The 23,211-nt window shown below is 36.2% G+C and overlaps 1 protein-coding gene across 5 annotated transcripts in view; it reads right to left on the reverse strand.

Annotated features, from left to right (window-relative positions):
* The window catches only part of LRRC7 (leucine rich repeat containing 7), a 575,277-nt gene that overhangs the window by 184,728 nt on the left and 367,338 nt on the right, over nt 1–23,211 (reverse strand). For all 5 annotated transcript variants that reach the window (XM_047725077.1, XM_047725083.1, XM_047725078.1 and 2 more), the window contains exon 8: nt 16,570–16,633. In XM_047725077.1, coding sequence (XP_047581033.1) covers nt 16,570–16,633 — 64 coding nt within the window. The remainder of the gene's footprint in view (nt 1–16,569; nt 16,634–23,211) is intronic.

Here is a 23,211-nt window from a genome sequence, read left to right on the forward strand (position 1 = left end):
ACTCCTATCCCTCTCATTCCTGACATCCAATCTATCAACAAATCATGTTGTTTCTGCCTAGAGGCAGATATACTTTAAAGTTAATGAGGTTCAAAGTTTCAGGCTCTTACTTGCATGAACTCCTTCCCAGATCCTGGAAGGAAGCCTGGCAGTGTGTTCACCTGGCTACATTTTGTAAAATTGGCAAAATTGAGATTGTTTTCTTTTTTAAGATTTCAAAAATGGAAACATAATTCACATACCATAAATTTCACCTTTTTAGAATATAAAGTGTAGTATACTTACAAAGTTGTGCAATCATAACAACTATCTAATTCTAGATCATTTTCTTCACCTCCCCCAAAAACCCCATACTCAATCTCTCCACTTTCCCTTTCCCTTATACCCTGGAAACTACAAATCTATTTTCTGTTACTGAGGATTTTTCTATTCTAGACATTCCGTATAGATGCAATCATATCATACATAGCCTTTTGTTTCTGGCTTCTTTCACATACCATATTGTTTTTAAGGTTCATCTAGATCAGTCCTTCCTTTTTTTTCTTTCATTGACAAATATTCTGTTGTATGGGTAAACTGCATCATGTTTATTCATTTATTAGTTAATGGAAATTGGATTTTTCCACATTTTAGCTATTATGAATATGCCGCTATGAATATTCACATATAAGGTTTTATGTGGACATGTGCTTTAAATTTTGGGGGGTAGTGTGGTCAAGTGAATAATGGCTCCCTATAGATGTGCACATCCGAATCCCCAGAAACTGAATATGCTATCTTACATGGAAAAGGAGAATAGAGGTATGATTAATTCAAAGATCTTGAGATGGAGAGGATGGGTTATGCAAGCGGCCCAATATAGTCCCAAGTGTCCTTATAAGAAGGGGACTGGAAGACCGGAGAAGGCAAAAATGGAGATATGATGACAGAAACAGAAACTGAAGTGGCAAAAGGAAGTGGTTATGGGCTCAGGAATACAGGTGGCTTCTAGAAGCTGGAAAAAGAGAGAATACTGATATTTCTCTAGCCCTTCCTGAAGGAACACAGCCTTAACAACACCTGCAGAACTTTAAAATAATAAATTTGTGTTGTATTAAGCAACTCAATTTTTCATAATTTGTTACAGTTGAATATTGGGAATCATATGTTGGAACTTGGAAGTGGGTGACTGTCATAATAAATAACCAAAAATGTAGAAGTGGCTTTGGAATTAGGCAGGCGATGGAAACTAGAAAAATTCTCACCATAAATTTGTGACAGAAAAACCTAGATTGCCTTGAACACAATGTTAGTAGAAGTATAGATGATAATAACTCTCTGCTAAGGAAGACTCTGAAGGAAGTGAAGGAAGAAAACATGGTTAAGAAAATCTGCATCATCTTAGAGAATACCTAAATCATCATGAAAAGACTGCTAGAGCAACATGGACAGTCAAAACAATACTAGATGAGAGCAAAGGAAATGAAAAAAATGTGTTAACATGAGAAATGGAGGAAAAGGGGTCTTTGTTATATAATGCTGAATTGTGTCATACAATTATGTGGAAAGCAGGGCTTGCAACAGGTAAACTTAATTTTTAGCTGAAGAAATTTCCAAGCAAAGTTTTGAAGGTGTGTCCTGGTTTCTACCGCTGATTACAGTAAAATGCAAGAAGAAAGAGATACACTTAAAGAATGGTTAAGCAAAAAGAAACCAGGATTTATGACAAATTCTCATCCTATCCAGATTACAAAAAAAAAAAAAAGCTAAAATTAGATCCACTGCCAGGAAATAAAGCCAAGGATGTGTCTGGGAAAACTTTTGCTAGTGCCTTATAAGTATTAAGAGGTCAGATCATTCATTCACACAGAGGTTCTGAAGAGATTAGGTAGATGTTTCATGGAACCTGTCAGACATCTTAGAAGAAGCCAGGAGTAGAGATAGGATTATCCAAGGAAGATTTGTAAAGGAACTTCTTGTACAGTGAAGAAATTGTCAAGATATATAAGAGAGACCCACAAGGTTCTTAAAACTATTGCATCAACAGAAATACTGCCAGCATAGGCTGGAAGGGATAGAGAGAGGACAAAATGAGAGAAGACAGCAAGATCCTAAAATTCTAGAGGTAGGAAACAGGTTGTTCAATCCACTTGACTGCAAAAACTTGTGCACCTTCCTGGAAAAGGAAGGATGACTCAAAGGGTGGAGTTGTAGGCACAGAGCAATAAATCTTGAACCCCAGATGTTATTCCCAGGCCTTGAAACCTAATGGAGTTTTCCTGGTTGGATTCTGAAATGGTTCTGAGGGTACACTCCTTTTGTACTCCTATACCCCACTCCTCTCCCTTTTTGTATGGGAATTCTATAACTGTTATCCCATGCCAATTCCACAATTGTATTTTGGAAGCAGATGAACTGTCTTCTAGTTTCACAGGTCTACAGATGGAGAGGAGATTTGCTCCAGGATGGATTATACCCGAAACTCACCCATGCCTAATTTAGATGCTTTAGATGATGAAATTTAGGACTTCTGAACACATGAGATTTAGATGAGATTTTGTACTTGAGTCAAGTTGTGATGGATGAGACTTCTGGGGAACTTGGGTTGGCTTGGGTGCAATTTCATGTGGGTCAGACATGAGTCTTTGCGAACAGAGGCCAGACTATAGTAACCTGAATAAAAGACTTTGAATGATGCCCGTGTCCTGATCCCCAGAATCTGTGAATGTGTTACCTTACATGGTAAAAGAGAATTTATTGTTATGATTAACTTAAGGCTCTTGGGACAAAGAGATTTTCCTAGATTATTTGGGTGATCCCAATGTAACTGCAAAGGTTCTTATAAAAGGGAGGTGGGAGAGTCAGAGAAGGCAGAGAAAGAAATGTAATAATGGAAGCAGTCAGAGTAGGAGGTGTACCGTCTGATACAGAGAATGAAGTGATGTGAGAAAGGGGTCACTAGTGAGGGAAAGTAGGCAGCCTCTAGAAGATGGAAAAGACAAGGCACAGATTCTCTCATAAATCCTGGAAGAAAAAAAGCCATGATGATATGCTGTTTTTAAGACATCTGACCTCCAGAAGTATAAGATAATAAATTTGTATTGTTTTAAGTCACTAAGGTTTGTGGTCATTTGTTACAATTCAACAGTAGGAAAGGGATACAGGTATATGCCTCACCCTGGAATAATGGGTTGAAAGTAAAACACTTTAACTACAATTTCTATCTTGACTTTCCCTATGTTGTGGTTTTCCTCATGTCATGTCATGATAGAATGGCCACAGGTATTTTGGGGAGCTGGATACAAGGAAGTTGCCTAGGAATATAGGTTTGGTGGAATATATTTATATGATTTTCAATCTTTGCATATAGTTACCTTGTTCCTAGCTATCTGGGGTAGAAAACACTTTCAGTAATTCTCCTGCCATTGTGCAAACTCCCTTGACCATCATGACATGAAAATGCAGGGCCAGAAGACATATTGAATGTGAACATTCCCTTTGGTTCCCAGCACCAGAAGTGTGTTGGTGGAGGAGGAAGAATGTGCTTGAAACGTATGGAGCCAGAGGTTTTCCTAAATTTGGCAACAATCCTAAAATTTTATAAGGCGTATCAGTGAAAAATTGTAAAGCTGAAATGAATGTTTCTGAACTATCAGTAGTAGAAATCATGCTAAGCATTGGATTATTTTTATTATCTTCATAGAAATGATATTATAAGATATATGTAATGTGAAGACTGTCAAGGAGTATAAAGTCAAAGCATATGGAGAAAAAGAGCATTATAGATGTTTTACTATGCTATTTTCCTGGACTTAATGATGTTTACAGCATTTGTTAGCCTTTTAAAATTTCATTAACTTCAATTTTGTCATTTAAAATTCATCATTTCTTTTTCCATCATAATAAGCATTTCACTTTTGTAATTAATTATGTATTCCTAATTTTTGTATTACTTATTGAATGGGAGCATCCCCAGTTTACAAATTCAGATCCTATTTCTGGCTATATCTTTCAGATTTACCCAGAAATCAACTCCTTGCCACCTCTGCTGCTACTACCTCAATCTAAGAGACTATTATTTCTTGCCTATATATTGCAATAGCTTTCTAATAGGTCTCTTGACTTCATCTTGCCCCATTTTCCATTTATTCTCAACACAGTGGTCAAAGTGATCCTGAGAATGGAACAGAATGGAATTCATGAAACATATAATGCAACATGTACTGTAATATAATGCAATGTAATGTAATATAACTTAATATGTCAGACCACAGATTTTACTTGTTCAGAACCTTCCAAAGGGCTTCCATTTTACTCAGAATAAAATGCAAAATCCTTAAAATTTCTTATAGGATTCTTTTTACCCTTCCTTCACCTTTCACCTTTCACCTTCACCTTTCACGTATTCTTTTTTTTTTTTTAAAGATTTTATTTATTTATTTGACAGACAGAGATCACAAGTAGGCAGAGAGGCAGGCAGAGAGAGAGAGGAAGGGAAGCAGGCTCCCTGCTGAGCAGAGAGCCCGATGCGGGGCTCGATCCCAGGACCCTGGGATCATGACCTGAGCCGAAGGCAGCGGCTTTAACCCACTGAGCCACCCAGGCGCCCCAACCTTTCATGTATTCTTCTAACTTACTCTATTCTACCCATTTTAATCTTCTTTGCTGTTCACATGTTAGTTTTGCTCTCATCTCTGGTGCTCATAATTTCTGTTTCCTCTGTCTAGAACTATCTTCCACCCAGATATTTGCATGGTTCACTCCCTCATCTACTTTAGGTTTTTACTAAAATGTCACCTTCTGAGTGAAGCTTCCCTAGCTAACCTAACTAGTTACACCTTCCATAAACACACAACTCTATCCATCCCCCTTTCCTTTATGTCTCCTTGATGTTTTCATTGTCTTTTAGTTTTAGTGAGACCTGAAATCAAATACATTTTTTCTATTAATTCAATTTCAGATCATATGTTCAAATATTACCCTTTCAGCACATAAAGGAGGAAGAAGTAAATTTTAGTTTAATTACTTCAAATACAGTTTTTTGTTATTTTTTGGGTGATTCACAATCCCTATTCAAAACTCAAGAATATACTCTTGGGTTTCACTTTTGTAATTAATTATATGCCATGTATAATTTGGGTATACGCCATGATTGCCTAATACTTGTGTTTTCTTTGTAAGCCTTGATTCTAAATGTATACTCTCATTTAATGTAGTTTGCCCTGGTTCAATTAGGGAATATTTCTTTTTTTCTTTAATTTTTCTGGTAGAAACTGTTGACAGAAACACCAGGATACTTGACTACATTGAGACGTATGCCATTCTTAGAAAAATCTATTTATGGAAAGGTAAAAAGAGCTAATTAATTTCAGTTATGGTACCTAGTCGTGATACTGCAGTAACGAGAAATGGCAATGAGGGAAAAACTGCTTCCTTTGAAAACAGGCAAAGATGAGTTATATTATTGCTAGGGAAGGGAAAGTTTGAAAGCAAGAAAAAGGGTTTTTTTAAATTTGCTTATATAACATTGGAGTTTGCTTATTAAAGCCCTAAGTCAACAGATGTTGTATTTATAAAAGGGGAGACCCCAATCTGATCGTCTTATGAAAAGAATCCTCCATAGTTATTTTCAGTCACAAAATACATTTTAATTGAATGATTCATAAAGGATTCCTTTCAAATTCCAGAATTAGTGGAAAGAGTATTATTTACTTATTGATCACAGTGTTAAATTGTGTCCTTTTGAGTTTCATAGAGAAACTCATTTGGAAGTTTGTCTCAGAGTGAATTGAAATGGATTTCTTAAAGGATATCTAATCGTAGAATGATTGCTTTACAGGTAAACTAAAATAGTTCTCCCACTTCTATTATTGTTTAGTTTGAATTAAAAACTTCCAGTTTATATAGGTATGATTCTGATGATGAGAACTGACTGAACTGTTCACTTTTTAAAATCAAATGACTCATTCATTCACTCAGAAACATTTATCAATTTCCAGCTGGAGACATAGTGCTCCACTAAGTGCAAGAAAAACTATCCAGAGGAAATGATGCCAAAGTGGAGTCTGCAAAAGTAAACACTTACTTTATTTTATTTATTTATTTTCAGTATTTCCTTACATTTGTTTTATTTTAAATGTGTAAACTCTTGCCTTTCAGCAGGTAACTCATTTTTCTATAATCTACTTCGCAACTCTGAGGTTAACATTTCTATTTCAACAGGAGACTCTGTGTTAGGAACTGACAACTGGGTGGTCTGGAGAGAGACTTGGAGGCTAGAAGAAAGAAGATGGGGCTGCTTCTTCTATTTAATTCCTGGTCATTTTAGCATTTCAGTAGCAACAATTCTCTGTGTGGTGACACTAAGTTTCAACAACAGCAACAGTCCTCAGTCTGTAGTTTTCCCACACACCTAGAACCAGCCTTACCATGGCCCCTCAGAGACACCAGTACCAGCCTCTTAACAGGTCTGAGTCCCGTTCACTACCTTCTTCCATTTGATCCTTACCCTACAGGTGCTAGCTGCTTCCTACAATTATCACCTCTGTGATCCCTCAGTGTCCCCTTTCTGTCCTTTCAGTTTTCTAATACATGAGTTAACTGTTCTTTATATTAAATTTCCTTTGCTAAACAATTGATGTAGTTTCCATCCCCTGACTGGGTCTTGACTGATGCAGAAATTGATGTGCCTCTAATAATTAAAAAAAAAAAAAAGTTTCACTTCTCAAGTTTCTTTTGATATATTAATAACCTCTGGCAATGCCTGTGATGAACATCTACAATCAACATCCTAAGTAATTTTACAAATGCAGGAGATGGAGGAGTTAATAATTAGGATGTATCAAATATTTTCCCTAAAACCTTTAGAAGATTGTAAATTGTATTGTGCTATTTTGTTCTTTTTAATATTTTATCTGAAAAAAATAATTGACAAAACTTGATTAGTAGGTATGGCAAACCTATGCTGTAATTACTTATGAAGGAAATTGCTGGATATGCAAATATAGTGCTTGCCTCAGGTAAACATGCATCCTAGCTAATTAAAAATGAGCACAGCTTGGGCAAACTATGGAGGTGAAGCCAATGGCAGCTATGCTTTTAGTAGGATGAGTTTAATTTAATTCTAGTCAATTTAAATTACAAGTTAAATCATTAGCTAAAGTACTCGATTATTTCAAATTTCTATGAAAACACATTTGTATTATTTATATTGTCCAAATAAATATTCCATTGTAGAAGACAAAGGGAGGTAGCTCAAAATGTTTACTTTGGCATATTTTGAACTAAAAGTTACTTAAGTGTGGGGCACCTGGGTGGCTCAGTGGGTTAAAGCCTCTGCCTTTGGCTCAGGTCATGATCCCGGTGTCCTGGGTTCAAGCCTCACATCGAGCCCCACATTGGGCTCCCCGTCTCACTCTGCCTGCCTCTCTGCCTACTTGTGATCTCTGTCTGTCAAATAAATAAATAAAATCTTTTTTTTTTTAAAGTTACTTAAGTGCTAGGGCGCCTGGGTGGCTCAGTGGGTTAAGCCTCTGCCTTCGGCTCAGGTCATGATCTCAGGGTCCTGGGATCGAGCCCCGCATTGGGCTCTCTGCTCAGCAGGGAGCCTGCTTCCTCCTCTCTCTCTGCCTGCCTCTCTGCCTGCTTGTCATCTCTCTCTGTCAAATAAATAAATAAAATCTTAAAAAAAAAAAAGTTACCTAAGTGTAAAAACACTCCAATTCCTATTTGTCTCTAGAAACCAGGAGATAAATCTCCCATGTGAAAGGTACTCCCCCTGTACCAAGAGGTAGAGACATTCTTATTATCAGAGATAGGGAATTCAGAGCCAAGAAAGCTGTATAAACTAAGCTTGTATTTTTGCTAATTTACTATTTCAGCCTAGCTCAAATTCTGTTTAGAATTCCTTACTTACTGAAACCCCCAAACATAAGTTTTCTTTGTCTTGCCAATTTTATACAGATTTATTATCTTTTCTGTCTAAAAAGCATAAAAACTGCTTGCCTTGGGTCTCTTTGGGTTTCAATTTCACTATTGGGACTCTGTACACAGTCAATTAAACTTTTTCTTTTTCTCCTCCCATTAATCTGTCTGATGTCAAATTAATTCTTAGACTAGCTGGAAGAATCTCAAAGGCTACAATAAAATCTTTCCACCCCAACAATATACAACTGTTGACATTTCTTCTCAGTGTCTCCATTCTTTATTTATCTATTTGAAATTTTTATTTAACCCTACAAATAAGGTGATAAAAATCAATAAAAATAAGTCATTTTTAATATTGATATTAGAAATTCTTGCTTATGGTGATCTGTAGCCTTAGTAAGCATTCAAAATGGTGATTTGCAGAGTACAGAATATTTTTCAAGCTTCTCTAAGAAGTTTTATGAGATATCAGTCCTCTAATATAGTTCATAGATAGCTGAATTTATGAAATGTTTTTATAAAGATGCTTGACACACTGTCTCAAATATTAGTTAGAATGATACTGCTCATTTCCTGATGAATTCCTTAGACTTTAAATGCAATCAGTCTTTGCATTATCTTTTAAAAATTAATTTTTTATCACATAAAATATATATATATATATATATATTACTCTTTAAATATTTTTTATTACAAAAATTTAGGTGTTTGTTTTTTAAAATTCATGTTGTGTTCTTTAATCCAGAATGAATGGCCCATAATTTAGAGATGTTTCTGTCAGTAACTGGCACATTAACTAGTTCAAAGAGTTGACAATACTCTTAAAAAGATCTAACTATCATACCTCAATTTTGGAAAATTAATACTGGATAATTTTAGGTAGAGAGGCAGAAAGATTTTCTTTAAGGAGATGACATAAATATCTCTTAAATTACCCCTTATCTTGTTACTTTTCCAAAAAAAGACCTTACTAAATAATTATTAAAATAGGACTTAATATGATATGTATATGATATGTATGTATATGTATATGATATCATACTCATATTCATATTTAGTCCAAATTCCAGATGAAGATACAGAACACATAAATAAAAGGAAACATTTGAAGAGATAAGAACTGATAATTTTCTAAAATTGATGAAAAAAATTAACCCACAGATAATGAAAGCACACAAGAATAATGTATAAAAATCAAATACATGAGCATAGATTTTTTTAAAAATCCCAGAAAAGATTAAACTGAATGCAGTTTATATAGAAGGTCAGGATCATCAACATATCTTTATTGTGTTGCATTTCTTTCAGAGATGCAAAAGCAGTTTTACATTAGAAAACCTCTATATAAATAAAATTAAAAAGCATGGGAGAAGATATTTGCAAATGATATATCCAGCAAAGTGTTAGTATCCAAACTATATAAAGAACTGATGCAACTCAACACCCAAAAAACAAATAACCCAATTGAAAAATGGGCAGAGGGCTTGAATAGACATTTTTCCAAAGAAGATACACAGATGGCCAAGAGACACATGAAAAGATGTCCAATGTCACTTATCATCAGGGAAATGTAAACGAAAACCACTATGAGTTATCACCTTACAGCTGCCAGAATGACTAAAATGAAAAACACAAGGAACAACAAATGTTGGTGAGGATGTGGAGAAAAAGGAGCCCTCTTGCACTATGGGTGGGAATGTAAGCTGGTGCAGCCACTGTGGAAAAGAGTATGGATGTTCATAAAAAGTTAAAAATAAACCTAAATTATGATCCTTCAATCACTACTGGATATTTACCTAAAAAACACAAAACCACTAATTCAGGTACACGCACCCCTATATCTATTTCAGCCCAATACAGCCAAATTATGGAAGCAGCCCAAGTGTCCATTGATAGAAGAATAGATAAAGATGTGGTATATATACATGGAATATTATTCAACCACAAAAAAAGAATGAAATCTCACCACTTGAAACTACATGGATAGCTCACAAGAGTATAATGCTAAGTGAAATAAGTCAGTCAGAGGAAGACAAATACTATATGATTTCACTCATATGTGGAATTTAAGAAACAAAACAAATGAGCAAAGGGGAAAAAAGAGGGACAAACCAAGAAACAGATCCTTAACAAACTGATGAACAAACTGATGGTTGCCAGGAGGGGGGCAAATTGGGAGATGAGGAAATAAGTGATGGGAATTAAAGAGCACACTTATGATGAGTGCTGACTAATATACAGAACTGCTGAATGACTGTATTGTATACTTGAAACTAGTAGAATATTGTATGTTAATTATACTGGAATTAAAATTAAAACTTAATAAAATAATAAAATGATACATATTAATATCTTAAAAATCCTCTATATAATTTACAGCATTAATAGATGAAGAAAAAACATTATCATTAGAAAAAATTGTTACAGAGTTTGGCATCTTCTCAGATAAATTTTCTCAGTACTGTAGAAATAGGAAGGTACAATCTGAACTCAAGAGTATCTATGCAAAACTTATAGTAGAGAATATTCTTAATAACAAAATATTTAATGCATTCATATTAATATCAAAAATCAGACAGTAACATTTGCTTCTCTAGTCATCTATTCTCAAATTATTTGATTACCTATACAGAAATCTCTAATCTATAGACCAATTATTTATATTAATAAGAGGGTTTAGATGGTAGTTAATATAAATTTAAAAAAATCAAGTGGGTTACTGTATACCTGCAATAAAACATTGGGACTATAAGTTTCGAAAATGTACATTTATAACTACAACAAAATGATGAAGTACTTAGAAATAAACTAAAAATGTATAAAGCCTTTTTTGAAGAAAATTTTAAAACTTCACTGAAAGATATTAAAATGGACAAATGGAGATATGTCATGCATAAAGAGACTCAATATCATAAAAATATCAATTCATCATAAATCAATGAAAATTAATTTATAAAATCAATGAATTTCTAATAAAATCCCAATGACATGTTTTCCCTTTTAAAGAACTTCATAAACTAATTCTAAAATTTATATAAAAACTAAGTGTCCAGATGCCCAAGTTGTAGAGATTTACTCTATCAAGTATCAAAAACATTGTGTTACTTAAGATGGTGTGATTTGGTACCCAGATCATAAACTAACCAATGAAGCACATAACCTTATGAAATATGGAAATCATATTTCGTTAAGAAGTTGCATTCATTCATGGGGAAAGGCAGGGCTGCTTATAAATGTGGCTTGGAAAACTATCTTTTCAGAAAAAAATAATACATTCAATTTAAAGTAATTAAGCCCAGATGGAACTACACCTGACTATACATAATGAAACCTTCAACCTTTTAGAAGAAAACATATGAAAAGATCTATTTGACTTTGGGGAGGCAAGATCTTCTCAAGCAAGACACAAAATATGCTAGGCATTAAAAAAAGTATGCATTTTATTACATTACAATTAAGAACCTCAGGTCATCATGAGACACCAAGAAGAAATTAAAAAGAAAACTGCAGAGACTGGGAAGTATCTGTAGCACATATAACCAACAGCAGATTGGCATCTAGAATCTATAATAGATCTCGGTACATCTACAGGAAAAAAACATCCAATAGATAAATGAGCAAAATACCTAAACGGGCATTTCACAGAAGTGGAAACACAAACTTCCACCAACATATGGAAAAAGCACCAGTCTCAAAAGGGATGAGGGATAGGCAGATTCTGGTCACAATGAGATGCTGCTGTCAGCCATTATACTGGAAAAAATATGAAGGCTGTCAGTATAGTGTGGACGAAGATGTGGAGCTTGGGGGCTCTTATAAAGAGCTGGTAAATGAGTACAACCATTTTGAAAAAAAAAATACATTATTTTTCAAGTTGAATATGTGTACAATTAATGACTGGGAAATTCTACTTCTAAACATATGCCTTAGAGAAATTCTTATAGGAATATTCATAGTAGCAATGTAATAAAAAACTGGACAAAAATGATCGTGAAGAAAAAAGTAAATAAGTTGTAGTATAGTCATATTTTTAGAAAGCCTGAGAACAAGCAAAATGAAACTGCAATATTTAGACATACATATAAATGTAGGGTATGTTAAATGTAATTCAGGATCGTACTTGTCTCTGGGAATGAGGCAGAATTAGGTAAGAGCCTACAGGTAGTGGCAGTACAGGACTGGTGAGACTCTAGTTCATAAAAATACGGCAGTGGGTTCACAGAGACGCATTTTATTATGTTTTGTAACTTAAACATATACTACATATATCATTTTATAAGTATCACATTTGATATAAATGAAATTTCAAACCTCTCTGCACTATTTTCTCTTAAGTTTGAATTTCAATTCACTACTTATTTTTTGGGTACCATTTGACGGTCTTCCTAATTCAGCTGCAGAGAAAGCTTCTAAAACATAATGTTTGTAAAGAATTTATTTGAATTTGATCATCATGCATTAATATAAAATAGAATGCATCCTATAATTCCAATTTGGTAAACAGAACTACCTCTATAAAAACACCCAGAACCAGTACGTATTATGCGGCAGTTACAATGCAATTTCAAATCTCACTTCCCTGACCTCCCTCCACTCCAGCAGCAGGAGATCAAGAAATCAGGCCTTTCCGGGGATCCTCCTCCCCAGTCATTCCTTTTAGGAGTGTTTTTGTGGCAGGGAGGTGTGTAGAGACCAGGAAACCTCCCACATAATGGGAGCTTCTGGTCCAGTGACAACCATTCTCTGTTTTCCTTCACCACTGCCAACAGTGTCACTCACCCTGCTGCTGTCAGCAGGCTGTAGGCCATGCCGGCCTGCATTACGTGGCTGCACCCTGAGCACACACAGACCACTTTGCAGTCCACTCTTTGCCTCCTCCTGGCTCAGCGCTTTTCTCTTTCTGGTTTGCAAAGAAGCTTTCTTGTTTTGTTTCTTAGAGCTGACACTTGATGAAGGTTCCCGTGGCAAATTTTGGGGGCTCTGAGTGACACTTTCCTTATTATCCTTCAATACTGGGAGGGGATAGGGAAGGGAATGAGAGGTTGGGAGCTGGAAGTTGGGGCTTGATTATGGGGATAGTCATGTGTCCTGACTGTTCTTGGATCCACTGATCCCTTCTTTCTCCAGGCTCTGCTGCTCAGTCGGCTTTGTTTTCCAGTATTCTCTCTCATGGTGATTTGCTCAGGGGGCCTTCGTATTTCCACTACCAGTGCTTAATTGAATACGACTCTTAGTTCATTGTATAGATCTATATATACGTAAAATACATACCTATCACAGGGCTCCTGGGGCCCATGGCAACCGCTGAATCTGTTTTAGTGTCCCTGACCATTCAATGACTTTGGAAAGCTCCTGATTATTCTGTGACAGTTAGAAGGCTGTCTACCCAGAGTTTACAGAGGAGTTTTAAGAACTGATGCTACCCAACGCATCAACCTAATATTTCCCATCTCCGACCTGGCCCTGAATAATACTCATTTGAGCTAACCAAAAAAGAAAATGGTGGTGGTAGGGGAAGAATATACCAACAGTATCGATAATGGTTATAGAAGGGGAGAGATCATGGATGACTTTTAGTATAATTTTTATAATTTTTTTAAACTTTTTAAATTAAAAAAAAAAGGACATGTGTTAATTTTATACTGACAAAAACAAGCCACAATAAAAAAAAAAAACAAAACTCTGAGAATCTATCATGTTCTCAGAACTTTGCCCAGTATTTTCTGGTGGTTACTGCTGTTAGAAATGTAAAATAATTCTCTCTGTTTAGAATCTTTCATTAAGACAGAGGCATCCTTAAGTAAATCATTCTACTTCAAACTTAATTTAGGATATTTACATTGAGTCTCAAGCAATGAAACTTCTGTTCTTTTTATTAGACTTTCACAGTGTAAAATTTTTTTTGGACTTATTATCATCTTCCCTCCATATCTGTCTCTTTAGAATGTCACACAAAATGAATTCTCTAACAGTAATCTCCTAGGTGTTAATACCTAGCTACAGAATGGAACTTATCCCCTTCCATACACATGACATTGTTTCTGGAGGCCTCTTATCAAAGCAAATTCTCTTATTTTCTTATTAAAAGTTGTTACTTTCAGAGAAACAATAGATAGTCCCACACATATGACTAATAAAAGCCAGACATCTGATTAAACTGAATGACAGAAATGTGAAATTCCATAATTATACTCCCCAACTCTCCTCCCTGCTGTCAATGCCAAGTAACTCAGTATTATTGAATAAGTGGTCCAGGAACAAATGAAAAACTTTTTTCTTTTTCTTTTTTTTTAAGAGACTTGCTTTGTGACTAGCATGGAATATTGGGAGTTCAAAAACAAACAAACAAAAGTTTCTCCTCAATGATGATTTCTTAGATACCATAAAGCACAAGTTATTATGTTTTTAAAGGTTATTTTTACTATGTCTGCTTTCAAAAACATATAAATATATCCTACTCATTTTTTGGTCCAAATATTTATAGATTTGATTTCCAAAGTCATATACCTGACAGAATCAAAATTCATAGAAACATATATTGAGTGTTTATTATAGATTCTATTGCATGGAATTTTCCCAAAAAGCCTATGAGCCAAATAGCTTTTATACCCTTATTTTAATGAAGAGGACATTGAGGATAGAGAATGAGCTACAGACCAAATGCACCTGGCTAGCTAGTGACAGAATTGAGAATCAAACCTCAGTTGTCTGAATCCACGGTCCATGTTCTTATAACCACTAGACCTAGCTCCTGGGCAGATTTTAGCTTTTTAACAACTGATTTCTAAACTCCCAGTACAAAACAGTTTTGCCATAGCTATTCCCTACCCTTACCAATCTATCTACCTATATTATTAATAAGTATCTACCTTAAAAAAGCCTGAGGTACATTGGATTGTGTACTGAATCATTTTGCCCTCATATCTGTGTTGAGGTCACCTTGCAAACTGCCCTGTAACAAAATTGAGTGCATCCAAAATAGGGCAAACCTGGTGGTATGATGTAACAGGAGGAAGGAGGCTCCAGAGTCCATTTTCCCTGGGCCTCTCTCAGTTTACACATCATGTGCACTCTCAGAGCCTGCATGTGGGCTACAGGGTCACTAATGTATTAAGGCTAGAGAGGAATCTTCACAACAGAAACTGGGGATGGATGACATGCCTGACGCTGGAGAGGAGACAAGATACAGACTAATAGATCTAACAGCCAATGACAGCTGAGTGGTGACACTGCAAGCAAGGGGGAGCTGGCCAGTACTCACGGGGAGTAGTACGTGAGCCCAAAGAACAGACTACGGTTTCAAAACTCCAGATTTAACATAAAGGGCAGGATCAGCTGTAGACATCAGGCCAGAGGCCAGCATGTCTGGCAGCACACTTCTGAAAGCCAGGCTGAGACCAGGGAGTCCCCTTTCTTCAGAAAGATGGATAGCCTCCTTTGTACATGCCTAAATTCCATGTTATGAACAGAGGCAGGGGAAGGTATGAAGATACACGACAGAATTGTTATGCGAGGAATATGAACACAACCCAAAGGGAACTTCTTAAATCAGAGTACACTTTTAATTTCAGAAGAATAATTGTCAGCTTTTACCCTCAAGAAACAGCTGATAGAGGCTCGGATAATAATGGCCAGATTAGTTATGGTCAAAGTCAAGCAAATTAATTCTTTGCACATTCAAGATGAAGGATGGATTATACCATGTACACTGGCGTTTACTGAGAATCCCTTTTTTCCAGGCCCTGCACATGCATTATCTCATTTAATTCTCACACAAACCCTCTAAAGGAGGAGCCATTATATTTCCATTTTAGAGAAATCGAAAAAGAGGCTTTGAGAGGTTAAGTAATTTGCCTAAGGTCATATTATTAGCAACACAGCTGGGAGAGAATAGTTGATTACTTAATTAAATGTTTTAATTTAAAAAGTTAAAATGCATTTTAGATGAATTGCATTTCTGAAATTTGAAGATGTTCAAGAGGAGACTTCTGAATTAGAAACAGTCTACTTATGAAGGACTCTTTGCTTTCTAATTTGCATTTGAGATTTTGGTCTGCAGGCATATTTTAAAGAAAACTTAAGCCTGAAAGGAGCAGTAAAAATTCTGTCAATTTTGGTGGCAACGAGATGGAAATATGTGTTCACTAGAAAGAAACTTTCAGTACAATTGTAAATAGAAGGTCTTTAACCCCTTCCCTTCACTAAGGAATTCTCAAAGGCAGAAGTCTTCGAGGTATGAACTTTGAGTTAATCAAGTCTTTAACTCTTGTCCAACAACATAAAAGCTGTGTAAATTGGTGACCACTTTGAGCTCATTTTCATAAAGTTAACATGGCAACATGTCAAATAAGGGTTAAATGAGATAACATATGTGACATACTGAACTTGGTGCCTGCTCATATCTGGTGCTCAAAACTGTCAATTTGCATCTGCTTACCTCGTCCGCTTCTCTCTCTTCCTCTCCTTTTTTGTGAATCTAATACTACCTAGTTCTCTATGGTTTATCATATAGTCAAACAATCACTTTATATCCCGGGTTTCATTTTATTTTTATATTTCAAAATGCAAACGTGCACTTGGATAATTCAATACCTGGGGTTATAGAGACAAAAGAAATAATCTCCTACAGCATATTTATAAAGTTTAGAAAATGCATTCGCTTACCAGCTCACTGAATTCATTATTGCCTAGGTCAAGTCTTTCCAACTGGGCCAGTTTGTGCATTGACCTATAACAGATGGAGAAAAATACTATTGTCAGGCAGTCCATGACACATTGCTCCAAAAGACATTCCACCCACCCTCTGTCAGATTTACCTGGCTTTATAGTGCACAGAAATGGGAGTATTTTATAGAGAGGCATAAACTGTAAATATATAACAATATATGCAAACTGCCACCTGCTTATCATATTTCCAAAAGCCATGGTAGGAATACAGAGCCGGCTGCTTAAAACAAATGCAGGAAGCTTGTAAATATCTGTACCAGTAGGAGGTATAGGGTGGGTCCACAACATCTACATTTTTAAGAATATGCACAGATTTGGGAACCAATGGGTGAAATCAATTCTGAGCAAAGCATTCTAAAACCCCACAATAGGGCTATCATTTTATCATCAATCTTGTCATTTTCTACTTCCCTAAATAAGCTTCTGTTATAGACAGATTCTTGGATTCGTTGTCTCCTAAAGATATTGGCTGGGATACATCTCTGTAAAACAGTAAAACCTTTAGCAAGAGTTGGTGCCAAAAGCAGAGGTACATTGGCCTGTGCCACATGTAATCAGCACTTCTTAAGCCATTCTCAAGTTGAGCATACCATGTAAGAAAAGAGAATGTTTTTCTGAGTTCCAAGTTTTTTTTTTTTCCTCCCACTAAGCAGAATGCTATCCTTAAGTCCTGACTATACAGAAATTCAGGAGGCATCACTGACTCAAACCTTGGAAATTTTAGTTCCTTTATCTTTAAAATGGCTACTGTAATTATCTCATAGTGGTTTTTTTTTTTTTAACATTAAAATACTACTATAATACAGACACTGTCAGGCACTCAGAAATGCAAACGTGTGTATACCCGTTGTTCATTCAGCAACTATTATTGAAAGATTATGCACCAGGCAATCTTTTGGAGTTTGGAGGACAGCAGTAAACAAAAGGAACAAAAACTCTTGCCCAAAGGGATTTCACGTGGCACTGGTGGGAGAATTACAATAAATAATTAAGTATAAGTATTAAAATAATTAAGTATAATAAAATAATATATTAGAAGGTTATAAGTGCTATGGTGAAAACTTCACAGAAGAGAGAGATATGAAGAATGGATATGGAGGGGGCGCCTGGGTGGCTCAGTGGGTTGAGCCGCTGCCTTCGGCTCAGGTCATGATCCCAGGTCCTGGGTTCAAGCCCCGCATCGGGCTTTCTGCTCAGAAGGGAGCCTGCTTCCTCCTCTCTCTCTGCCTGCCTCTCTGCCTGCTTGTGATTTCTCTCTGTCAAATAAATAAATAAAATCTTTGAAAAAAAAAAAAGAATGGATATGGAGGATTGTAATTTTTTATAGGCAAATCCAGATAAGGCCTTATTAAGAAAATAAAATTTGAACCAACTCTTACAGGAAATGAAAGAACATGCTAGTGCATGATCTTTAAAGCAGGAATTTGTTGCTTCTTTGAAGACATTCTAGAAGACTGTGTGGCTAAAGCAGAGTGAGAGATGGGGGGAGTAAAGAGAGGATAATGAAGAGTTAGATGATATTCGGTCTTACAACCCCATGTTGAGATGTAGGCTTTGATTTTGACTTAAGATGAAGGGTCACTAAAAGGTTTTGGTCAAGGTTGTGACTGAAGTGACTTATTGTAAAAGGATTTCTGTGATTGTGGTCTTGTAAATAGACTGAGAAGGACAAAAGTGGAAGGCAGGAGATCACATACAAGGCTAATGGAAGAAGCCAAATGAGAGGAAATAAATGGTAGCTTGGAGCAGGGTGGTGGTAGTGAGGTGGTGAGCAGTGGTTGGCTTCTGACCATATTTAAGTTTAGAGTTAAATGTTCTGTTGCTGAAATGTCTGTGGGGAGTAGGAGAAAGTAAAGTCAAATATAACTAAAAGTGTGTTTTGTTCTGAGCAACTACAAGGACGAATGAAGTTGTAATTGATGAATAAGGAAGACAGGGTAGAACAATGGGTGTTCTACTGGGGGAAGAGCGGGCTTCTTAATTTACAGCATCAAACAAAGATCAGAACTTTGTTTTAAATGTTTTCCACCCCACCGCCACACCTTGCCACAAACAAAAAAGATAAATATTCGAGGTGATGGATGTGTTAATTAACCAGATGGGAGGACTCCTTTCACAATATATGTATACATCAAATAATCCAAGTGTAGACTTGGAATACCTTACACTTATTTGTCCATTATACTTCAATAAAACTGAAGAAAAAAATGTTGAATTTGAGATTTCTATTATAAAGTCAACTAGAGATGTCAAGCACGCAGTTATATACACATGCCTAGAGTTCAGAGAAGTCCAGGGAAGAGAGAGAATTTGAGCGTGGTTGGCAAAGAGACAGCATCAAGTCTTGAGAGTCTGAGATAACTAAGGGACTAAGTGTAGATGAGATCAGAATAGGTCTAACATGACATGAGGATGAACCAACAAAGAACACTGAGAAGTGACAAAGGACAATCAGAGAAAAACCAGAGGAGTGTGAAATATGGGAGTCAAGTAAAGAAAGTGTTTCAAGGTGAAGCAAGTGACAAAAACTGCTGATAGATTTGAGAACTGACCACTTGACTTAACAAGATGAAGACTGATAGTCACTCTGGGAAGATCAGTTTTCTGTGTTAAGCCTTTGCTAATGACATAAATATATTGATTTCTTATTATCTCTCAAGTTTTAGGGTTATCAAGATGAAAAGTATTATTAATATTAACGAGTAGCTCATAATCTTGAGAGATATAGCTAAGACAATGGGTAATTTTTACCCAGTGGAATAAGTGTCATAGGAAGTGTATGTGTAGGTTTCTAAAGAGCACAGGGAGAGGTACTTTCTCAGTGTTGGGAGTAAAAGTTTCCACTGACACCTCATTTTGGAACACTAATCGGGTGATAAAATCAGAGGAGATGGTCTTTTTAGAAGGAAATATCAAAGGGGTGTGTTGAAAGAGATCATAGCCCATTTCAAGGAACTATAGGTTAGTAAAAACAATAAGAAAAATAGTAAGAAATAAGAAATAATATGTAGGCAGCAGTCATATCATAAGGTCATCCATGTCAAGCCAGGGAGTGTGGTTTTAGCTTGAAGGCAATGGAAGACTTTAGAATGTAGATTGGAAAGATTTGTCAGATTTGTACTTTAGAAAGCTCACTCCGGCAGCTTCAAATGGTGTGAGAAATGGAGGGAGGATGTGCTAGCAAAGGGGCCCAATAAGGCTGTCCTGAAATGGATGTGGGATATAACTGGGGCCAGAAAGAAGACAAAGGGAATATGGATGGCACTGTGGGCAATGAAAGGTGCTCTGCTGAAGACATAGCTTGGTAATGATGATGACTGACTGGTGTGGGAGGTAAAGGAGAGGAAGGAATTTAAAATAGTTTCGGATTGAATACTAGTGGGAAAGACTGGAATGGAATTAGAGCAAAGTGTGTGTGTGTGTGTGTGTGTGTGTGTGTGTGTGTGAGAGAGAGAGAGAGAGAGAGAGAGAGAGAAAGTTGGTGGTAGCGGGAGAGAGCCTAGAGCTCAGGTAAAGGTCTTGACTGGAAATAAAAATTAAAAAATAAACAAGGGATATTTTTTGTCTATTCCACCTGAAAATTATCCCTCTTTTTTAGTTCACATACCATTTGTTTTCTTTTTCATGATTTACTTGATATTTACCACTTGCTTCCTTGAACTGTCAGTTTTTTTCATATGTATATCCCTCCTTTCTCCACTCAGATCTTAAAATATGTTTCAAGGTGACCAGCAGGGCCTGTGTGGGACCACTAGTCCAAAGATGGTTTTGAAACTGTGGCCACCATTATAAGAAAAACATCTGCCTCACCTCTTGCCAGATCTATACCACTGAATAGGTGCTTCTAGGAAAGGGGGTGTTCGTGGCTGGGCCCCATGAAAAGAGAATTGGATTTTCTTCTGAGCCTGGGAAAATCGAGGAATGGCAGATTCTTGCAAATCTTGCTCCTAGACCACACAGCCCAGTAAGAAAATGATGAGCACCAAAGTCTTGAGAGCCAATGTGAAGGACCAAGTAGCCATGTGTGACAAATGAATGAGAATCAATCAGAGGAGTACCAGAGTCACTTGCATCAGACTTAACCATGTAGCCTTAGGCAACAAATATTCTAGTAAGAACCACCATGAGCTGAAGACCAAAGGCCTTTCCACAATTTCCTGGATTTATGAATTCTGTAGTTCTCACTGATCCCCAAGGAAAATATCACATAAGCCCAAGAATAATTTTTTCCCAGCTTTAGTGGTGGAAAACCAAGAAAAAATTAATTTTGTTAAATAAAGAGATGGGGATGTCTTACACCTGAGTGTCCTAAAACAAATTTTATTCATTCTAGAATGTATATTTTCTTTATGCTAAATAATAGTGACTTCTTAAATCATTCCTGGATTTCCAGGCCCCTAAACACTGTGATTATATTTATCAATATTTCTCATCTAAAACAGGGCCAGCTCAAATCTGGCACCTCTGTTTTTTGTATGTAAAGCTTTATTGGAACACAGCCATGCCCATTTGTTAACATATTACCTATAGCTGTTTTTTTGTTTTTTTTGTTTTTTTTGTTTTTTTTTTTTACCACAGCAGTGGAACTGAATAGTTGAGACAGAGATCATAAGGATCACAGAACCCAAAACATATCCTATTTCTGAGGGCCAACTGGCACCCAGAATTGAACACTACTCTCTAGATGTGGGCTGATTAAGACAATGTATTAAAAAAAAACTATTATTTCTTATCTGTATCTTATGTGTAGTATAAGTTTGGTTTCTGTTGTGAAATGATAGATAGCCGCTATGTCACTGCTAAGCATTTTATTCTTCCTGTGCTACTTAGGCTACTACTTCTGAAACCCTTGGTTCAGAAATTCATACCTAGAAACCGTATCTTAAATGTATAACACAGTTTCCTACAATTCCTTTGCCATTCTTCCTTTTTTTTTTTTTTTAAAGATTTTATTTATTTATTTGACAGAGAGAAATCACAAGTAGGCAGAGAGGCAAGCAGAGAGAGAGGAGGAAGCAGGCTCCCTGCCAAGCAGAGAGCCCGATACGGGGCTCGATCCCAGGACCCTGGGATCATGACCTGAGCCGAAGGCAGAGGCTTTAACCCACTGAGCCACCCAGGCGCCCCCCTTTGCCATTCTTCTAAATGGACAGTATTTTTCCTTTTTCCTTGTTGTGGAACAAAAGAAGACTTCCCCATGATGTTTTCTGAACTTTTCTTGAAGCTTAAGTTTTGTTATGTAAAATAGCATTTTTTAATCTTAATTTTATCTTGGTTTATTTTTCTGATCCTTGTTTCCATCAGTGTTTATTACTGTCACCAAAGTTTCCTTCCATTATTATATTCTTCTGTTTTCTAGTAGTCTTTCCAATACATGATTTCTTATATTTTATATCTTTAAAATGATTATACTCTTATTTCTGTTTTTTGACGTTATTATTGAATATTAGTTCTTACATTTTTATACCTTTAAAATTGACTGCCTCTACCCACAAGATTTTAAACAGTCCATAACACGGCCTACTGCTTTTCTTCTTCCTGTGGTAGTTGTTAAACTATAATTGTTCTGTCAAATTGTCCAACAAATGATTCTTTTAGCTGAATATATGTAATGGGGTTTAAATTTCATCAGGATATAAACAAGTAAGATGTTGTGAGAAAAAGAAAATAGAATCCATGGTATTTGGCATTAGTAGTTTCTTTGTTAGTCCTCATTCATTCACTTGTTTGTCCTTCTTATGGCAGGCACCATGTGGACATCGGTGCTACCAAGATTTCTGTGAAGTTACAAAGATTTCTGGGATAAAGAGTTTCTCAACTTGGCACTACTAACATTTTGGACAGGTAAATTCTTTGATGTAGGGGCCTACTGTGTGCACTATAGAATAGATTAGCACATCCTACACAGTCTCTACTCCAGAAAGACTTCTTTTCTAAATGGGGATAATCTCTTAAAGCATAATTAATTCAAAGTGTTGTAAGTGCTAAAGTAAAAATATGTATAGACTGCCATAGGAGCTCAGAGGAAGGAACATCTAACAGTTCAGTAATTAGGGAAATTTTAAGGAGAGGTGACCTTTCAGTTGGGTTTTAGAGAACTCTGCTATATGAATCATATATATTTACATATGTGAAAAAGAAACAGTGAAAATACTAAACAATTAAAATCTAAAGCTGAGGTTCTGAGATTGTAGCTTAAATCCACAATATTAACATGTATCCTTGAAGGATATAAAAAATTTTGGTCCAAAGTGAAGAAACTCTAAAAATTCCCTTTGCAGTTTGTTGCAGAAAACCCTATATCCTACCCTCATGGCTGGACACAGGGTCTTCTAGGATACAGCTATCTTGTGCATTGAGGGATGGTTAGCAGCATATCAGCAGCACCCTCTGCAGCTTTCACAACCAACATATTTCCACACATTGTCAAATGTTCCCTGGTTGGGAGGCAGGATGAGGCTGGAGGGTGGGAATCGTCTCTAGGTGAGATCCACCATGCTAGGGGAATATTTCAAGTCTTTTATGTTCTCTTCTTACTGATTAGTAGGACGGTGAGCATCTTATCTTCATTTGTTTACC

This window comes from Lutra lutra, chromosome 4 (genome assembly GCF_902655055.1).
Source record: "Lutra lutra chromosome 4, mLutLut1.2, whole genome shotgun sequence".
Taxonomy (NCBI): domain Eukaryota; kingdom Metazoa; phylum Chordata; class Mammalia; order Carnivora; family Mustelidae; genus Lutra; species Lutra lutra.